This window comes from Mandrillus leucophaeus, unplaced genomic scaffold, assembly GCF_000951045.1.
Source record: "Mandrillus leucophaeus isolate KB7577 unplaced genomic scaffold, Mleu.le_1.0 Scaffold43, whole genome shotgun sequence".
Taxonomy (NCBI): Eukaryota; Metazoa; Chordata; class Mammalia; order Primates; family Cercopithecidae; genus Mandrillus; species Mandrillus leucophaeus.
In genome coordinates, this window is record NW_012104587.1 from 4,005,226 (window position 1) to 4,023,433 (window position 18,208).

Below are 18,208 nucleotides of genomic sequence, written 5' to 3' on the forward strand. Positions count from 1 at the left end.
AAGAGGGCTTCGGCTCGCTGCGGCGCTGCTACGCGCGGGGCGCGGGACCACACCCCCGCCAGCCAGCCTTCCAGGGCCTCTTTCTGCTCTATAACCTGGGTGAGTCGGGGTCCTGGCGGCTGGGCAGAGCGTGGGGACAGGAGCCCACCATGACAGTAGAGGTAGGGAAAAGAAAGATTAGCTTTAACATCTCACCATTAGGCGCCTCCCAGGACAGCACAAGATCCACCAATCCCGGACATGGGACCTCGGGCCCATCTCGGGGTCTTAGTTGTCTCAGGAATAAAAGTGGAGGGGCAAGGGTGGAACGGGAGAGTTGGCCTAAACAGTGATTTTAAAACTTTTTTTTTTTTTTTTTTGAGTCTGACTCTGTCGCCTAGGCTGGAGTGCAGTGGCGCGATCTTGGCTCACTGCAACCTCCACCTCCCTGGTTCAAGGGATTCTCCTGCCTCAGCCTTCTGAGTAGCTGGGATCAGAGGCGTGCCACCACACCTGACTAATTTTTGTATTTAGTAGAGAGGGGGTGTTTCACCATGTTGGTCAGGCTGGTCTCGAACTTCTGACCTCGTGATCCGCCCACCTTGGCCTCACAAAGTGCTGGGATTGCAGGTGTGAGCCACCGCGCCCGGCAGATTTTCAAACTTTTTTTTAACCTCCCCGCCCAGTCAGGGTTACAAAGCAAACAAGAACACATATGCCCACGAATATACCTGAGACAGAAGTTTAAGGCATGAGAGATACTTTCTATGGGTGATGCATTCTAATAAACTCTATTATTTGTTACTTTGTTTGTTTTTGAGACAGAGTCTAGCTGTCTAGAGACAGACTCTAGGCTGGAGTGCAGTGGCATGATCTTGGCTCACTGCAACCTCTGCCTCCCAGGTTCAGGCTATTCACCTGCATCAGCCTCCTGAAGAGCTGGGACTACAGGTGTGCGCCACCACGCCTGGCTAATTTTTGGATTTTTAGTAGAGACAGGCCAACACCATGTTGGCCATGCTGGTCTCGAACTCCTGACCTCCAATGATCCGCTCACCTCTGCCTCCCAAAGTGCTGGGATTACAGGCGTGAGCCACCGCACATGGCCTGTTTTCTTATTTGTAGAATGTGTTTTTTGAGACAGGGTCTTACTCTGTTGCCCAGGCTGGAGTGCAGTGGCTTGATCATAGTTCACTGCAGCCTCAACCTCTTGGGCTCAAGGGATCCTCCTGCCTCAGCCTTCTGAATAGCTGGGACCACAGATGTGTGCAATCACACCTGGCTAACTTAAAACAAATTTTTTTTTGTAGCGATGGGGTCTCGCATGTTGCCACTTGAATTCCTGGGCTCAAGTGATCCTCCTGCCCCACCCTCCCAAGTAGCTGGGTGCCTGCCATCATGCCCAGTTAATTGTTTATTTTTGTCCACACTGCTCTTGCGAAGAAGGCATAGTAATTATCCCTGCTCTAGTGGGGGAAGAAATCGAAGCCCTGGGTGGTGAGGTGACTTGCCTGTTGACTCAACACTGGTTAACAGTAGCAGAGGTATGACCATGATTTTCTTTTAATTTTTTAAAATTTATTTTTATGTAGGGATTGGAGTCTTGCCATGTTGACCAAGCTGGTTTCAAACTCCTGGGCTAAAGTGATTCTACCGCTTTGGCCTCCCAAAGTGCTGGGATTACAGGCATGAGCCACTGTGCCCAAACAAGCTCTGTTCTGGCTGGGCCCTCTCTACTAAAAATGCAGAAACTAGCTGGGTGTGGTGGCGCATGCCTGTAATCCCAGCTACTCAGGAGGCTGATGCAGGAGAATCGCTTGAACCTGGGAGGTGGTGGAGGTTGCAGTGAGCTGGGAGCCACTATACTGCAGCCTGGATGACAAAGCAAATCCGTCTCAAAAAAAAAAAGGCCCTGTCCTATACAATTTTAACAGAATGCTGTTGACTTCACAACCTACTAATTGGTCAGAAGCCCTAGTTTACAAATGAGGCCCAGAGTTCCAGTGTCTGAGACTCTTCTGGAAGGGAAGCAGGGGCAGAGTCTCCTGAAGGAAGGGGCCTTCCCAGGTGTTCAAGGGAAGGTGGGGCAGAGTTGGCTCCCAAAACCATGGGTGCAGGGAAGCCAGGGTAGTGGGAAATCCAAGTCAGAAAACTTGGACTGGGGTCAGGCTCAACTACAAACCCACCCTAGGACACTCTCAGGCGAATCATTAAATTATCTGGGCCCGCTTCCCAAATCCGGAAACCCTGCCCACTTCAGTGCTGTAAGGATCTGGACTGCAGGAAGTCAAGAGCCTGAGGCAATTCATTCAAATGTGGGTCAGGGAAGGAGCCAAAGGCTGGCCCTTAGAGGGGAAAGGGAAGTTGGGCTAGGCCTAGAGAAGGGGCGTGGTCGAGAAGAGAGGAAGGACAAGGTGTTGGGAGGGGAGATGGGCCTGATCCTGTAAGGACCAGGCGTCCTCATTCTGGCTTCCCGCTCTCACAGGCTCGGTGGAAGCCCTGCGTGAGGTTCTACAGCTGCCCGCTGCCCTGCGCACCTGCCCGCCCCTCCGCAAGGCCTTAGCGGTAGATGCTGCCTTCCGAGAGGGCAATGCTGCCCGCCTGTTCCGCCTGCTCCAGACCCTGCCCTACCTGGCAAGTTGCGCTGTGCAGTGCCATGTGGGCCATGCCCGCCGGGAAGCCCTGGCCCGCCTCGCTCGTGCCTTTAGCACCCCCAAGGGCCAGACCTTGCCTCTGGGCTTCATGGTCAACCTCCTGGCCCTAGATGGACTCAGGGAAGCACGGGACCTGTGCCAGGCCCATGGGCTGCCCTTGGACGGAGAGGAGAGAGTTGTGTTCCTGAGGGGTCGCTATGTGGAGGAAGGGCTACCGCCTGCCGGTACGTGCAAGGTGTTAGTGGAGAGCAAACTTCGAGGACGTACCCTGGAGGAGGTGGTCATGGCAGAGGAGGAAGATGAGGGTGCGGACAGACCTGGGTCCCCAGCCTGAGGAGGGAGCGTGAGCCTCCCAGAGCCCCAGGACTGGGCCAGAGCACTTAGGTTTCTTTTTCTATGGTTCCCAGATAATAAAAGGAACTTGTTTTGTTGGTACCAGTCACTAGATGTGATTTATTTGAGGGGCTGTTGTAGGGAGTTAGGATACACAGCATGTAGGGAGAGGAACGCAGACTAGGCAAGGCCTAAGGCACCCCATGCCTCACTTTCGCCACTGGTCTTTGGCCTTGATGATCTGAGTTGGCATCTGAAGTTGGCATTATGCATCCCATCTTCACCTACCCACCACCAAGAGCAGCTGGTGGTTCTGCCATCCCATCCCTGTCCCCTGCTGCCCACCCTCTGCCACCTAAGCACCAGGATGAGGGTGAGTTGCATTAGGGATTGCCACTCCCCTCACGGACCTCAAGCTATTGCCTGAGAAGCTTGAGAGGGTCCTGTGGTAGTGCCCCCTCCTGGCACCAGGGAAGACCAGGACATCTCAGGAGAGCAGGCAGGAGAGGGTTGGGGTAAAGGGAGGGCCTAAGAAAGAGGGCTGGGGTCAGAGGTCAGCCACAGGCAGAAGGAAGAGGGCTGGGGTCAGAGGTCCGCCACAGGCCTCAGGGTGGCTGCCGCACCCTCCAGGGCTGTCACCACAATGCTGAGCTGTCTCTGCACCTCAGCCCAAGCTTCAGATCCAGAGGCTGTGTCCCTGGCCCTGGAGCAAGCATTGGATAGGCCCGGGAATGTGGCTACGGAGCCCGTGCGAGTTGCCCAGAGCACATGGCTGACAGGAGAAATGGGACAGGATCAGGGTCAGTCAGGGGCCAGGAAAGAAACCTGGACCTAGAACTGGCTTAGCTCCTGTACGCAGCTAGGCAGAAGAGCACCCCTCTCCACCTGTCTCTGAAGGCCGGGGGCTCTTACAGCAGTGGCGGTTGGGGGAGGAAATGTAGGTTCCAGTCCTAGCTCCCAGAGGGACCCTGAAGCAACTTCCCTCCCTGAGCCTCACATTCCCACCTTCTTCAGGGGCTGGGTTGCGCTCTAAAGGGCAGAGAAGCTGAGCACCTCATCTCAGGTCGGGGGCCATTGCCCGGCCCCACCTGGCGGCACCTCCCAGGACTCTGGGACAGACTCACCTGTAGTAGCGTTCCTCTGGGAAGGCTCGAGGGTTCAGAAAGGTCCGTTCCAAGAGCATCAACTGGTCATTGAGCATCCGGACCTGCAGGGGACTGGTGGAGGCAGGACCTGCCGGTCACCCTGGAGCCAGCAGCCCAGCTACCAGCCTGGTATCCTGCCCTGGATGCTGCTCTCCCAACCCCTGCCCGCTGCCCTTGCTCACTCGGGGCTGCCCTTCTGCAGTGCTGATATACGTTGGCCCAAGGCTGCAGCTGCTGCCTCAAATTTCTCCACTGCAGTCACCAGAGGCCCTGTGAGGAACAAGCAGTGGCTTAGTCCTGGGGGTGCAGGGCTCCCCATGCCTCAGGGTCAGGCTGTGCATACCCAGGCTGATGCTGTGCTGCTCCAGCAGGGCCCCGAGGTCTTGCTGGGCTGCCTGCAGGAAGCTGCGGAGTGTCTCACTGTAGTCACTGACTTTGAGGGGCAGGAAGAAGCTGTCACTGAGCCGGAGAATAATACTCCCCGCTGTCCGGGCCACAGCCTGATGGCTGCTGAAGCCTGCGGCAAGGTCACAAGGCCAGGACTCAGTCTTCAGCCTCTCCTGTCCTGTTCTCAGGATGCCCTTTGTCTCCCTCCTCACCTGGGTCCAAAAACTTGTCCACATAGTCAAAGGTGTCAAAGGCTGTGTGGTAGGTGGGGTAGATCCTGGCTGAAGTCTTGCTCTGGGGGAACAAAGCCCAGAGGTGACAGGCTTGGGATGGGAAGGGGGAGAAGGTGTACCTCCAGTGAGCTACAAAATGTGGGCATATCTCCATTGAATCTTGGCCATGTCTGTGAGGTGGGTTCTAGAACTCCCATAGAAAAGGAAACGGAGGCTCAGAGAGGTTAACCTGCTGACATCACACAGCTAATTAGTGGAAGAGCTGGGTCTGGTGCCAGTTTCCAGTTTCACAGGAAGGAGAAGAACCTGGGGCTTTGGAGTCAGAGAGATTCAAATCCCAGCTCTGCTACGGAGAATTGCTGTGGCTGTGAGGTAGAGAACGTACTTTTTGGAGCATCAAACAGGGAAGTGCCAGCTGGGCACTCTGCAACCCTTGCTTTACCTTCATGCCAACGCTCACACCAATGATCTGAGTTAATCAATGCTGAGATTAACCTTTTTCCCCGTTACATTTTAAGATCTTTGGAAACAGAATGCTTCTTACAGGCAATGTCATCTTACAACTGGTTGGAAGCGGTGGGTTTTTTGCAGTGGGTTTTTTTCCCTTCCTGAATCCCATCTTATAATCAGTAGTATCTTACATTTGATAAAATAACAGATGAGCATAAAGAGGTGCTTGAAAAGGTTAAACTTGGCAGAGCCCTGGCACCAAGGCTCACACATGTAATCCCAGCACTTTAGGAGGCTGAGGTGGGAGGATGGTCTGAGCTTAGGAGTTCAAGACCAGCCTGGCAACAAAGCAAGACTCCGTCTATATAAAACGCACGCACGCGTGTGTGTGTGTGTGTGTGTGTGTGTGTGTATTTTTAAGAAACTTGGCAGAGGTAGCAGTGAGTAAAGGAGCAGGGTTCAGTCTGTGCGAGAACAGCTCCAAAGAGAGGAGGGGGCGCATGCAGCAAGGTACCGAGGCAGGGACGGAGGGGCGCCTGCTCACCCGGTCATAGGTGTAGGCGATGTCCATGGAGGAGATGCCCAGGAAGTGAATGAAGGGTGCATAGTCGCTGCCAGCACCCAGAGAACCCAAGCTGCGGGAAGGAAGGGGGCCAGGATAAAGAGCGCTGGGCCGGACCGCCTCGCTCCGGGCCCCCTTCTATCCCTGGGCTCACCTGGGGACCAGGCCGTACACTGGGCTGCTGCGATTGAAGTACCGGATCCAGTTGTCGTAGATGCTCAGGTCGCCAGGGCCTGGTGAGCGGATCTGGCCGGAAGGAGAATTTAGTCTCGGTGCGGGGCCCTCCCCAGCCCCAACAACAGGGCGGGTCCTCCACCGTCTCCTGCCCACCCACAGTCCAGTCCTTCTTAAAAAGCTCGCCCCAGCCTCAGTCTGGCCCCAGCAGATCTGGAGAGTACCACTCCCCAGTCCCGCCCACCCGTGCAGCACACGGCCAGCCCACCGCACTGCCCCGCCCCGGCCAGTTCAGCCCCGCCCGGCCCGCCCCCTTCCACCTCTTTGGTTGCAGAGAAGACGACACTCTGGACAGGGGGCGTCCCCTGCACCCTAAGGGTAGCGTTGGCTGTGGGAGGAGGGGAGAAAGACTATTTGGGCCCCAGCCCCTTCTTTTACCCACCCCGTCGTCAGGCCGTCCCCTCCCCTTTCCCTCCCCGCCACCTCCATACCAAACACCGCGATGTCCACATTGATGTAGGCCACAGTGCGCTCCTGCAGCTTGTTGAAAAACTCCTGCGGGTGCGAGGGGCGACGTCAGCCCCGCGCTGTTCTGCCTCGGGAACCCCTTTTGATCCCCTACCCTGTAGGGACACTCACTTCTGTGAATTCCGTGGAGCCAATGAGCCCGAACTCCTCAGCCCCCCAGCTCGCAAACACGATTGATCTGCGAGGCCGCCAGGTGCCTGGGAATGGAGGACAGAGGGTTGGAGGACAGGGTCCTCCTGATCCTAGGGTGCCTTAGGAGAAAGGCTGAGGATGTGAGGAGGAGGGGAGAGCTGGAAAAGGCGGGGCAGCTGGTGACAGGAGGTCCTGGCACTCTGCAGCCAGGTCTTCCAGGAGGCTCCCGCATCAAACACTGAACACAACTCCAAGCCTCCTGAAGGGTCGGGTGGGCCCTTCTACCAGAATGCCCGCTGCCCCTCTCTCTGTGGGCATGATCTGGGAAGACTTCTGACCTGCCACCCTCAACCCCCGCCTCCAGGCCAAACTCCATAGCCATCTTCACTTGGTGATAACACATGAACATTTCCTGTTAGGGCGTTATCCACATTGAACCAATCCCTACAATGATGCCTTGAGGGAGATACTATTATTATTTCCATTCACAGTTGAAGAAACAGAGAAGCTAAATGACTTTCCAGGGTCCCAAGGCTGGTAGGCAGCAGAGCCAGTTTCAAATCCAGATATTTGGCTCCACACTGTGGGTATAGGGACTGGAGGTGGAAGCCAGGCTGCAGGATGCTCCGCCTCCCGGGTTCAGGCAGAAGAATTGCTTGAGCCTGGGAGGTAGAGGTTGCAGTGAGCTGAGATTGTGCCACGGCATCCAGCCTGGGTGACCTAGTGTCACTCTATGGCCCAGGTTGGAGTGCAGTGGTGCAATCTCGGCTCACTGCAGCCGCAACTTCCTGGGGTCTAGCGATCCTCTCACCTTAACCTCCCAAGTAGCTGGGACCACAGGCACACACCACCGCACCTGGCTGATTACTGTATTTTTGGTAGAGATGGGGTTTCTCCATGTTGCCCAGGCCAGTCTTGAACTCCTGAGCTCAAGCGATCCACCCACTTCACCTCCCAAAGTGCTGGGATTACAGGTATAAGCCACCACAACCAGCAAATGAATTTTTCAGTGTGATGTGATCACATGCTTGCAATTACACATTTTTACACTTTTTTCTGCCAAAAATATATAATCTAAATCAAATGAGACAAATCCAAATTGAGGGTTATTTGACAAAATAATAGGACAATAATCGCAGAATCATGAAACACAAAGAACAGCTAAACAATTATTATAGCCGGGCGCGGTGGCTCACGCCTGTAATCCCAGCACTTTGGGAGGCTGAGGCGGGCGGATCACAAGGTCAGGAGATTGAGACCACGGTGAAACCCTGTCTCTACTAAAAACACAAAAAATTAGCCAGGCGCGGTGGCGGGCACCTGTAGTCCCAGCTATTCAGGAGGCTGAGGCAGGAGAATGGCGTGAACCCGGGAGGCGGAGCTTGCAGTGAGCCGAGATCGCGCTACTGCACTCCAGCCTGGGCGACAGAGCGAGACTCCGTCTCAAAAAAAAAAAAAAAAATTATTATAGATTAAAGGAAACTAGTGACCAGATCACTAGTGTGATCCTGGATTGGAGCTTGGGCCAAAAAATTATTTTGCTATCAAGGTCATTATCACGTCCCAACACTTTGGGAGGCTGAGGCGACGAGGATCACTTAAGCCCAAGAGTTCGAGACCAGCCTGAGTAACACAGCAAGACCTTGTCTCTACAAAAAGTAAAAAATTATCAGAGCTTGGTGGCACACACATGTAGTCCCAGCTAATCAGGAGGCTGAGGCAGGAGGATTGCTTGAGCCCAGGAGGTCGAGGGTGCAGTGAGCTGTGATTGTACCACTCCACTCCAGGCTGGGCAACAGAGTGAGACCCTGTCTCAAAAAATTTTTTTTCTTTTTTTCTTTTCTTTTTTTGAGACAGAGTTTCACTCTCATCAACTAGGTTGGAGTACAGTGGCGCAATCAGCTCACTGCAACCTCTGCCCCCCAGGTTCAAGTGATTCTCCTGCCTCAGCCTCCCGAGTAGCTGGGATTACAGCCACCACCACGCCCGGCTAATTTTTGTATTTTCAGTAGAGATGGGGTTTTACTGTGTTGGCCAGGCTGGTGTCGAACTCCTGATCTCAGGTGATCCACCCGCTCCGGCCTTCCAGAGTGCTGGGATTACAGGCATAAGCCACCATGCCCAGCCTTCACCAGCTTCCCACAACCCTTGGACTGAACTCCAAACTCCCAGCCTGGCCTGGCCCTGCCTGCTCTGTCACCTCACCCAGCCCTGCCCACCTCCTTTCCGGCTGCCACCTCCTTGCCCTCCTCCCCTTCCCTGAAGCACTGAAACATTGAAGTGCTGCCTCCACTGAGAGACTTGTCCCAACCTGGCCTGGCACATCAAAGGCACATGAGATATTAGAGACATCAGAGTTAGCAATTGGCTGTCATCCCTGACCCAGCTGAACTAAAGCTCCCAGAGGGCAGAGCCTGGGCGCTGCCTGCTTCACAGCAGCATCGGGCCTCGCTCCTTCCAGGCACACCAGAGGCACTTGGAAGCTGCACACAAATCAACCCACAGTCTATTCCCTGTACTGCACTGGGCTGCTGCAGGCCAAGGCTGGTGTCATGCATTTCTGCCCCCAGGGCCCTCAGGCATGGCACAGGGAGCACTGCAGTGTGAGGGAGAGGAGGTGGAACAGGAAGGGGACCTCCGGGGGCGAAGGTCCCTGGTCCAGGGGAGGGGGCCGCCTCACCCTTCTTCAGCAGGGTCCCCAGGACGCGGGAGAGCTCCAGGAGGACGGCAGTGCCACTGCTGGGGTCCACAGCCCCATGCACCCAGCTGTCTCGGTGGTTCCCATATAGCACATAGCGATCTGACCAGAGGAAAAGGGGCAGAGAACCAGAGGAGAGGGAGAGGTGGGCACGGGGAGCTGGGCTGGGTGGTGACACAGTAGCAGTGGCACCCAGAGCACAGCAGGGGCCTGGGAAACAGTCAGCAAGAGGAGGGCTCACCAGGCTCCACAGCCCCGCGGATGATGCCCAGGACATTGGAAGAGTTCCTCAGCTCCAGGCGGTTGTAGACGCTCACATTCACCTGGCTGGGGAGGGTGAAGGGTGTGAGGAGACTCTTGGCCTTGCCCACTGCCCCCAATCCAATGCAGGAGACACCGAGGCCCGGAGCCAGAAAGTGACGTGGCAAGGTCATTGGCCCAGAAGTACCAAGAGAGGCAGCAAGGCTGGAGCCAGGCTCTCCTGCTCACTCGCTGGGGAGTTGCTTATTGGGTGCTCAGTCCCTGACTAGGCTCTGGGCAATGACTGCGACAGATGCGGACCTGGTGCTCATGAGGCCTCCCTCTCCCGAGTGAGACAGACCACGAGGACAGGAACAGCTGGGTGAAGGGGCCTGGGAGGAGAGGGCACCTGGAGGCCAGGGGGTGCTGCAGGGAGGGAGGCTGGTGCATGTCAGGAGTGGCAGTGGCCCTGATTTGGGAAGGAGCTTGGCATCTTCAAGAGAGGGAGTCGTGGGGTGCAGACGTCGAGATGAGGTGGGAGGGGCAGGGGAATCCAGGGGCTTCCCCAAAGACAAGACAGATATTTTGGGGTCAGGAGAGGGTCTGAGAGAGAGAAGAAAGGGAAAAAGGTCAGGCTTTGAAGTGGAAAGAGGGAACATAATCACGAGGGAAGGGGAGAGGCAAGTTGGGGGAGAGGGCAACTGAGGGAGAACTGGTCTGGCTGCATCTCACCTGTCTGCTGAGAAGTCTCCATCAGGCCGGAAGCCGGGACCCAGCATGTAGGGGCAGCCCAGTGCTCCCTGCCAGGTGGCTGGGGCCAAAGTTCCGTTGAGGTTACTGGGGAGGAGGAAGAGACCCCTCAGGGTAAATGTGAGTGTGGGGCTTGAAGTCTGGAGGCCACTGGGGGCTGGGCAGGACATCCCAGGGAACAAACTCACCAGAGCAGGTCTCTTGCATCCTGGAAGCCAATGGGCTGTGTAGGAATTGGGGGAAATCCAGAGACATTGGCAAGGTCCAGGCGGAAGGAAGAGGGGATGGCTGGAAGGTAGGGAGTCAGAGGGTCCCCAAAATACTTGTAGTAGGAGCCTCGCTCCACTCCTGAGGGTGGCAGGTACCAGGAGTTGGGAAAGGTTTCGTTGGGCAAGCTCAGCCCATCGTTGATGTCGGCAGGGTCTGTGTACACCAGCACCCCGGCCACCCCGTGCTTGGCAGCATTCACAGCCTGCAGCGGGCAGAGGAGGCTGTGTATAAGGGAGGGACTGGACCGGATGTGTCCTGTTCCTCTTCCTCCTTCCTCAACTATGGAAGCCAGGATAGACCAATCTTCCCATAGGCAAGATGATGTTTGCACAAGTCATTTATGGCAGTGCCTCTTGCAACAGCAAAGGTCATTTCAGCACAGCCAAGTCAGTGGCTATCAGTGGAGTCTGGCTGAATAACGGGGACATCCTACAGTGGAATACCATGAAGCTGCATAAAATAACATGGTTGTGTAGTCGCGTCCACAGCAACGTTATCCTCAACGGCCAAGAGGAGGAAATAGCCCAAGTGTCTATCAACAGATGAATGGCTAAACCAAATGTGGGCTGTAACATACAGTGAAGGCCGGGTGTGGTGGCTCATGCCTGTAATCCCAACACTTTGGGAGGCCGAGGCAGGCAGGTCACCTGAGGTCGGATGACCTGAGATCAAGACCGGCCTGGCCAACATGGTGAAACCTTGTCTCTACTAAAAATACAAAAATTAGCCAGGTGTGACTACACCTGTAGTCCCAGCTACTTGGGAGGCTGAGGCATGAGAATCGCCTGAACCCAGGAGGCAGAGGTTGCAGTGAGCTGAGATCATGCCACTGCACTCCAGCCTGGGTGACAGAGCAAGACGCTGTCTCAAAAAAAACCCAAAAAACAAAAAACAAACAAACAAAAATAATGGAATATTATTCAGCCTAAAAAGAAATAAAGTTATGATACGTCAATGAGTCTTGAAGATGTTATATTAAGTGAAATAAGCCAGACACAAAAAGACAAGTATCTTATACTTTCACTTATGTGAAGTCCCTAGAATAGGCAAATTCATAGAGACAGAAAGTAGAATTGAGGTTACAGAAAATAGAATAGGGGCTGGGGCAGGGACCTGGGGAGTTATTGTTAAATAAAGTATCTGTTCAAAATGATGAAAAGGTTCTGGAAATGGGTAGTGGTGATGGTTAATAATCTGTGTATTTCTACACTACTTGTTCCCCTTTTTCTTTTTCTTTTTTCCCTTTCTTTTCTTCCTTCCTTTCCACCTTCCTTCTTTCTTTCTCTTTTCCCAGCTGTTATTATAGACACTTTTTTTTTTTTTGAGACGAAGTCTTGCTCTTGTCCTCCAGGCTGGAGTGCAATGGTACGGTCTCGGCTCACCGCAACCTCTGCCTCCTGAGTTCAAGCGATTCTCCTGCCTCAGCCTCCTGAGTAGCTGGGATTACAGGCGCCCACCACCATGACCGGCTAATTTTTGTATTTTTAGTAGAGACGGGGTTTCACCATGTTGGCCAGGCTGGTCTCGAACTCCTGACCTCAGGTAATGAGCCTGCCTTGGCCTCCCAAAGTGCTGGGATTACAGGCGTAAGCCACCACGCCCGACCCACTTTTTAAAAAATTGTGGTAAAATACACATAACATAAACTTAGCATGTGGAGTGTGCAGTTCAGTGGCATGAAGTACCTCCATATTGTTCAACCATCACCACCATTCATCTCTAGAACTCTTTTCATCTGACAAATCCGAAACTTTGTCCCCATTAAATACCAACTCTCCTTTCCCCTCTTTCATTCTACTCTTTTTATATTAATTTTTTTTTTTTTTAAGAGATGGAGTCTCGCTCTGTCACCCAGGCTGGAGTGCGGTGGTGCAATCTTGGCTCACTGCAACCTCCACCTCCTGAGTTCAAGCAAATCTCCTGCCTCAGCCTCCTGAGCAGCTAGGACTACAGGTGCATGCTGCCGTGCCTAGCTAATTTTTTTTTTTTTTGTATTTTAGTAGAGACGGGGTTTCACCATGTTGCCCAGGCTGGTCTCGAACTCCTGAGCTTAGGCAATCCACCTGCCTTGGCCTCCCAAAGTGCTAGGATTACAAGCGTGAGCCACCACGCCCACGTCCAGCCTTTTTTTTTTTTTTTTTTTGATTTTTTTTTGATCAGAGTCTCGCTGTCTCCCAGGCTGGAGAGTGCCGTGGTGCAGTCTCAGCTCACTACCATCTCTGGCTCCCGGGTTCAAGCAGTTCATCTGCCTGAGCCTCCCCAGTAGCTGGAATTGCAGGCATGCACCACCACGCGTGGCTAATTTTGCCTTTTTAGTAGAAATGGAGTTTCGCCATGTTGGCCAGGCTGGTCTTGATCTCCTGACCTCAGGTGATCTGCCCACCTTGGCCTCCCAAAGGGCTGGGATTACAGGCGTAAGCCACTGCGCCCGGCCCCTAGTCAGAATTTTTGATGGAAAAGAAATGGCAGGGACAAGGAGACGGCCAACAAGAGGGACTTAACCTGAATATTCAGAACTACTTCACAGGAGGACTTCCGGAATACCAAACCTGAAAATTGTACTCAGCCCCTTTATTTCCTATAGCTCAGAGAGGGTCAGGTAGGCATCCGAGGCCACACAGCCCCTTGGTGGGACAACCTGAAAACACCTCACCTTTCCTGCCCCACCCCAGGGCTTGGGTCCCCACTCAACACTGCCCCTTCTCCTTCCCTTTCCCCTCACTTCCTCCAGTCCACTGCCCGGCCCCTTCCTCACCCAGGCCTCGTGCACTGGGGGGCTGCCACTCACCTTGGCCCCACGCCCTACACCCCCATAGCGAGTCAGGGCGATGGTGCCTTCGAGTTTGATGCCCTGAGTCTGTAGCTCCTTAAAGTCTTCTTCCGTGCCGCGGTTGGCATAGACGAGGAGGCCCTAGTCCCAAGAGGGGGTGATCCTTAGAGCTGGGCCCAGTGAAGGGCGGGTGGGGAAGGGATGGGGGAAGGCTGGATGGCAGGAGGGAGAATTTAGATTCTGTTCCTCCACCTCACCCAGAGCCTGTAAGCTACCCAAGGACAGTCACCCCTGGTTTCCTCCATGTCTGGGTGCCCTGTAACAGGCCTGGCCTTAAGCAGAGCCACTAGTGTTTGTTGAATGACTGATGGAGGAAAGGAGCAGCGATGGAGTGTCCAGGTGAGTAAATTCGGGAGGGGGCGCTGTGCCCCAGTTGAGGCATGTTCCCTGGGTCAGGGTGGGGAGAACCCTAGGTGGAAACAAGGGAGCTGGGCCAGGGCAGTAGGGGGGTTCCGGGCCCACCTGTGGGGTTCCAGAAGGAGCATAGGCGGCATAGGGTTGTACCACATCTGGCCCCCCTTGCTCCCCAGTCACATTCTCCTCGGTCCGGTGGCAGGAGTGGATGATGTCCCCGGTGGGGCCCACTGTTGGAGGGGGTGGCAGTGTCATGGCTGGGCCCAGCAGCTCCCCCCTACCAACCCTCTGGGCATTCCCAAGGCTGGGCAGGACCTCACCAATGTCCACGACGTTGGGCTGCTCCTGGCTAGGGAAGGACAGCAGCACCTCGTACGTGAAGGCCTCGGCCGAGTCCAGGCCTGACTCTGGGTCCTTCCAGCGCTGTAGCAGCAGCTGCACCAGATCCTCATCCCGAGGGCTGGAGGCCAGGTGTGGCTCCCTGGAGAGTTCTCTGCAGGGTGGGCAGAGGGAGAGGCAGGGCCAGCATCAGGGAGGGGGCCTCTGGCAAACGGAGGAGCAGACGGCCCCGCCTCTCACCTGAGGTTCTCCCGGATCCTGTGGGCATCCAGCTGCCCCATGACGGTCTCCAGGAGCTCCAGGTCCAGGTCCTGGGGGGCTGAGACGCTGGGGGCAGGTGAGTTGGCTTTTTTGGGAATGGCAAAGTGGCCCAGGATGATCCCCAGCCCCAAGAGGGCAGCAGCCCCCAGCCCCAGCCCCAGCACCTTCGTCCACTGCATCCTGCAGACTCTTGGCCAGCTGGTGTGGGACTGGTCTATAGGTTATTCCCTATAGTGGGGGTGTCAGGCCTGGTTAACCATTACCCCATGGGTGGCACTGCCCTTTGACCCCCAGCTGGCAGGGAGAGTGAGGGAACATCCCGCAGTGAGAGCCAGGAGCCATCCACATCTACCACATTCTGCATCATTTACCTGGAATGGCCCTCCAAGGGCAACAAGGTCGCCCAGGGACACAGGCCCAGAGGGAACGGTCTCATCCGGGGTATCCCAGGAAAACAGAGGCCAAGCCAGGGCTGGAACTCAGAGCTCCTGTGTTCACAGCAGGGTCGTGCCCACTGGCCACCCTCACTGCCTCTGCCTCCCTCCAAGGCGGCTAATCTGCAGCACACCCAGCCCTGCCTGCCTGAGCAGATTTTGAGTTGAGATCCCCTCTTTGCTGGACGTAAGCTGTGTGACCTTGGGCAATTCACTCAGCTTCTCTACGCCTGTTTTCTTTTCTTTCTTTTTTTTTTTTTTTTAGACTGTGTCTTGCACTGTCACCCAGGCTGGAGTGCAATGGTGTGATCTTGGTTCACTGCAACCTCTGCCTCCCAGGTTCAAGCAATTCTCCTGCCTCAGCCTCCCAAGTAGCCGGGATTACAGGTGCCCACCACCATGCCCGGCTAATTTTTTGTATTTTTAGTAGAGATGGGGTTTCATTATGTTGGCCAAGCTGGTTCTCGAACTGCTGACCTTGTGATCTGCCCACTTCGGCCTCCCAAAGTGTTGGGATTACAGGCGTGAGCCACTATGCCCAGCTGCTCCTGTTTTCTTAGCTGCACAGTGGGGATAATAAAACCTGCTTCACAACCCTCTGGTGTCATTTTTTTTTTCTTCTTCGTCTTTTTCTTTTTTTTTTTTTTTTTTAGTCAGGGTCTCACTCTGTTGCCCAGGCTGGAGTCTAGTGGTGCGATCTCAGCTCACTGTAACCTCCACCTCCCGGGCTCAAGAGATTCTCCCACGTCAGCCTCCCAAGTAGCTGGGATTATGGTGTGCATCACCATGCCTGGCTATTTTTTGTATTTTTACAAAAAGGAGTGAGCCACCGCACTCAGTTATGGTTTGTCATTTTCGTTAAACAAGATGGCATCTGTAGAAATAGCTAGTGCAGGCTGGACGTGGTGGCTCAAGCCTGTAATCCCAGCACTTTGGGAGGCGGAGACAGGCGGATCACGAGGTCAGAAGATCGAGACCATCCTGGCTAACATGGTGAAACCCCGTCTCTACTAAAAAATACAAAAAACTAGCCGGGCGAGGTGGCGGGTGCCTGTAGTCCCAGCTACTCGGGAGGCTGAGGCAGGAGAATGGCGTAAACCCAGGAGGCGGAGCTTGCAGTGAGCTGAGATCCGGCCACTGCACTCCAGCCTGGGCGACAGAGCGAGACTCTGTCTCAAAAAAAAAGAAAAAAGAAAAAAGAAATAGCTAGTGCAGTGTCTGACATGTAGTGGGAGCTCATTAATTTTAACTACTCATCCCTTATCTGACCATCAAAAACAGAAGGCCTAGAGCTAAAGGAATGAGGAGGACCCAGAAGAATTCTCCACATCTATCCTGAAGGGAGCCCAGCGATGCGAGGAGTGGGAGTCCTGGGAAGGGAGGCTGTCCCAGAGGACGCAGCAGGGGAAGCCCATGCCTCCCTGGCGAGTTGACTTCCTCTTCTATTCCCTGGCTCTGCCTGGACTCCGTCATCCACCCTCCTATTTATGCATCCACCTATCCCTCCATTCACTTATTCATTCCTTCCCTTGTACATGCAAGCACTGTTCATTCTGCACTGTGCTAGAGTCATGCAAGGCCATGGGGAAGCAAAGTCCAGCAGGCGAGGCAGACAGGCTTCGGGTTCAGCCATGTGGAAAGTGCCCTGTAGAGGGAGGACCACCATGCTCCCAGTGAGAGAGCGAGGGGTTCTGTCTAGGAGGGAACATCTGCGGGGGTCCTCTAAGGCTGAGAAGGTGTTCCAGCATGTGCAAGGGCTGAGAGGGAAGTGACACTTCAAGTACGCCATACACATAGTGAGCCTCTCTTCCAGGCCTCACGGAGAGCCAGGCGGGGCTGCGGGGGTCCCTAGGGACTTGAGCTGGGACTTCTCCCACCCTCCCATAGCCTCTCCTGCCTTAACTCTGCCTCGCAGGTTGCAGCCCATGGATGGGCTCAAAGATGCCTGCAGAGCTTGGGGGCTGGGTCAGGGCAGTGTGTGTGTGTGCACGCGCCCGCGCGCCCTCGTGTGCGTGTGCGTGTGTGTGTGTGTGAGATTTCACAGACCCCTCTCAGAGCAGCCTCCTTCCTGCTCACAACCCCATTTTGTGGACACCACCATCTGTTGTGCTGCTGGTGAGGAGGGTCAGCATGAGAGGACTAGGGGTGTCTGGGAGGGGATGTGGTGTGATCAGTGACTTCAGGGAGGTGCACCAGGAAGCCACAGTTCTTGGCAAGGTGATTATCGATGCCCAGAATATGACCTTGGGTCTTATCAGAAACCCATCAGTGCAGGGAGCATACACCTTCCTTATGAAGACACAGGACAGTGACCACCAGGTGGGGAGTGGGACGCCAAGGTCAGCTGATAAGTTGAGGGACTGAGGCAGCAGCCACATGGTCCTACCCCACCCACTCCTGGAAGGATTTAACCCCTCGATCATGTGAAGTCACAAACAGGACGCCTGGACAGTGTGTGACATCTGAGTGATGACTCCTGGGAATGTGGTTTGTGTCGGAGAGTGTGCAAACAGCTGTGTGTGTGACACCCAAGAGATTCACTCAGGCTGTTGGAATCCACTGGTGTCTACATGGCTGTAGGCACCAGACATTAACTTGGTCAATTTTCCTTCCTCCATCTTTGCTGGGTGGGTAGTATGGCCCCTCCCAGAACATTCTGGATTGTGGGAGTTCCTGGAAATCACTTAAGGTAGTTAGAGCACATGAACACCTTTCATTTTCCAGCCTTATTCTCCCAATGGCTCTGGATCCAAGGGGTCTTCAATCCTCCAGGACCAGCAATGCACTGCTGCTGGCTCCCTCCCCACTCTCCACCTGCCCCACACGCTCGCCTCCGTCGCACTCTCCTTCACCTCCCACGTGTATTCACCTTGCCCAGTTTGAGGCCCTGGAAGCCCTCTCAACCCCCAATCCTCCCTGCTTTGGTCACATCCACTGCGAAAACCCCATTCTGGTTACATCTGACTCACTCTCTGCTTCCTCTGCGCCTGCACCCTTGCCCCTGGATGTGCCTGCAGAGTCATGTGGCCTCCCGGACGCCATATTGTGAGGACACTCAAGCAGCCCTGTGGAAAGGCCTCATGGTGAGGCGCTAAAGCCTCCTGCCAACACTCAGCACTAACTTGCCAGCCCTGTGAATAAGCCACGTTGGAAATGGTTCTTCCAGCACCAGTCAAGCTGTCAGAATACAGCAGCCCCTGCTGCCAGAGTCTTGACTGCAGCCTCACGAGAGTCCTTCAGCCAGTACCACCCAACAAAGCCACTTTCAAATTCTTAACCTGTGGACACTGTGTGAGATAATACATGTTTATGGTTTTAGGCTGCTAGGTTTTGGAGTAATTCGTAACAGCAAAATAGAGAACCAATACAAATGACCAAATATAGACCAGAAACCCACAAGTAAATGTCTCCAGTCTAACCTATCCCCTGAACTCTTGTATTTTCAGCTGCCTAAT

The 18,208-nt window shown here is 54.6% G+C and overlaps 2 protein-coding genes across 2 annotated transcripts in view; one reads left to right on the forward strand and one right to left on the reverse strand.

Annotated features, from left to right (window-relative positions):
* Nucleotides 1–3,068, forward strand: part of SAC3D1 (SAC3 domain containing 1) — a 3,847-nt gene extending 779 nt beyond the window's left edge. The window contains exons 2-3 of the mRNA XM_011993595.1: nucleotides 4–99; nucleotides 2,465–3,068. Coding sequence (XP_011848985.1) covers nucleotides 4–99; nucleotides 2,465–2,967 — 599 coding nt within the window. The 3' untranslated portion in view covers nucleotides 2,968–3,068. The remainder of the gene's footprint in view (nucleotides 1–3; nucleotides 100–2,464) is intronic.
* Nucleotides 3,058–14,518, reverse strand: NAALADL1 (N-acetylated alpha-linked acidic dipeptidase-like 1). The gene is made up of 19 exons (XM_011993531.1): nucleotides 14,299–14,518; nucleotides 14,040–14,212; nucleotides 13,828–13,949; nucleotides 13,324–13,446; nucleotides 10,454–10,737; nucleotides 10,248–10,352; nucleotides 9,517–9,602; nucleotides 9,258–9,377; nucleotides 6,557–6,642; nucleotides 6,409–6,472; nucleotides 6,238–6,305; nucleotides 5,898–5,989; nucleotides 5,726–5,816; nucleotides 4,711–4,792; nucleotides 4,455–4,628; nucleotides 4,294–4,381; nucleotides 4,091–4,183; nucleotides 3,533–3,738; nucleotides 3,058–3,494 (listed from the first exon to the last, which is right to left on the reverse strand). Exons 1-18 carry the CDS (start codon nucleotides 14,496–14,498, stop codon nucleotides 3,552–3,554), a joined length of 2,238 nt encoding a protein of 745 aa, XP_011848921.1. The 5' UTR covers nucleotides 14,499–14,518; the 3' UTR covers nucleotides 3,058–3,494; nucleotides 3,533–3,551.
* Nucleotides 14,519–18,208: the final 3,690 nt, after the last annotated feature.

Coding starts and splice junctions, on each gene's coding strand:
- NAALADL1 (XM_011993531.1), bottom strand. CDS start 14,498: ATGCAGTGGACGAAGGTGCTGGGGCTGGGGCTGGGGGCTGCTGCCCTC. Junction 5,990..6,237: donor TCTTCTCTGCAACCAAAGAG/GTGGAAGGGGGC, acceptor CCTTCCGGCCAG/ATCCGCTCACCAGGCCCTGG. Junction 4,382..4,454: donor GCAGCACAGCATCAGCCTGG/GTATGCACAGCC, acceptor TGTTCCTCACAG/GGCCTCTGGTGACTGCAGTG.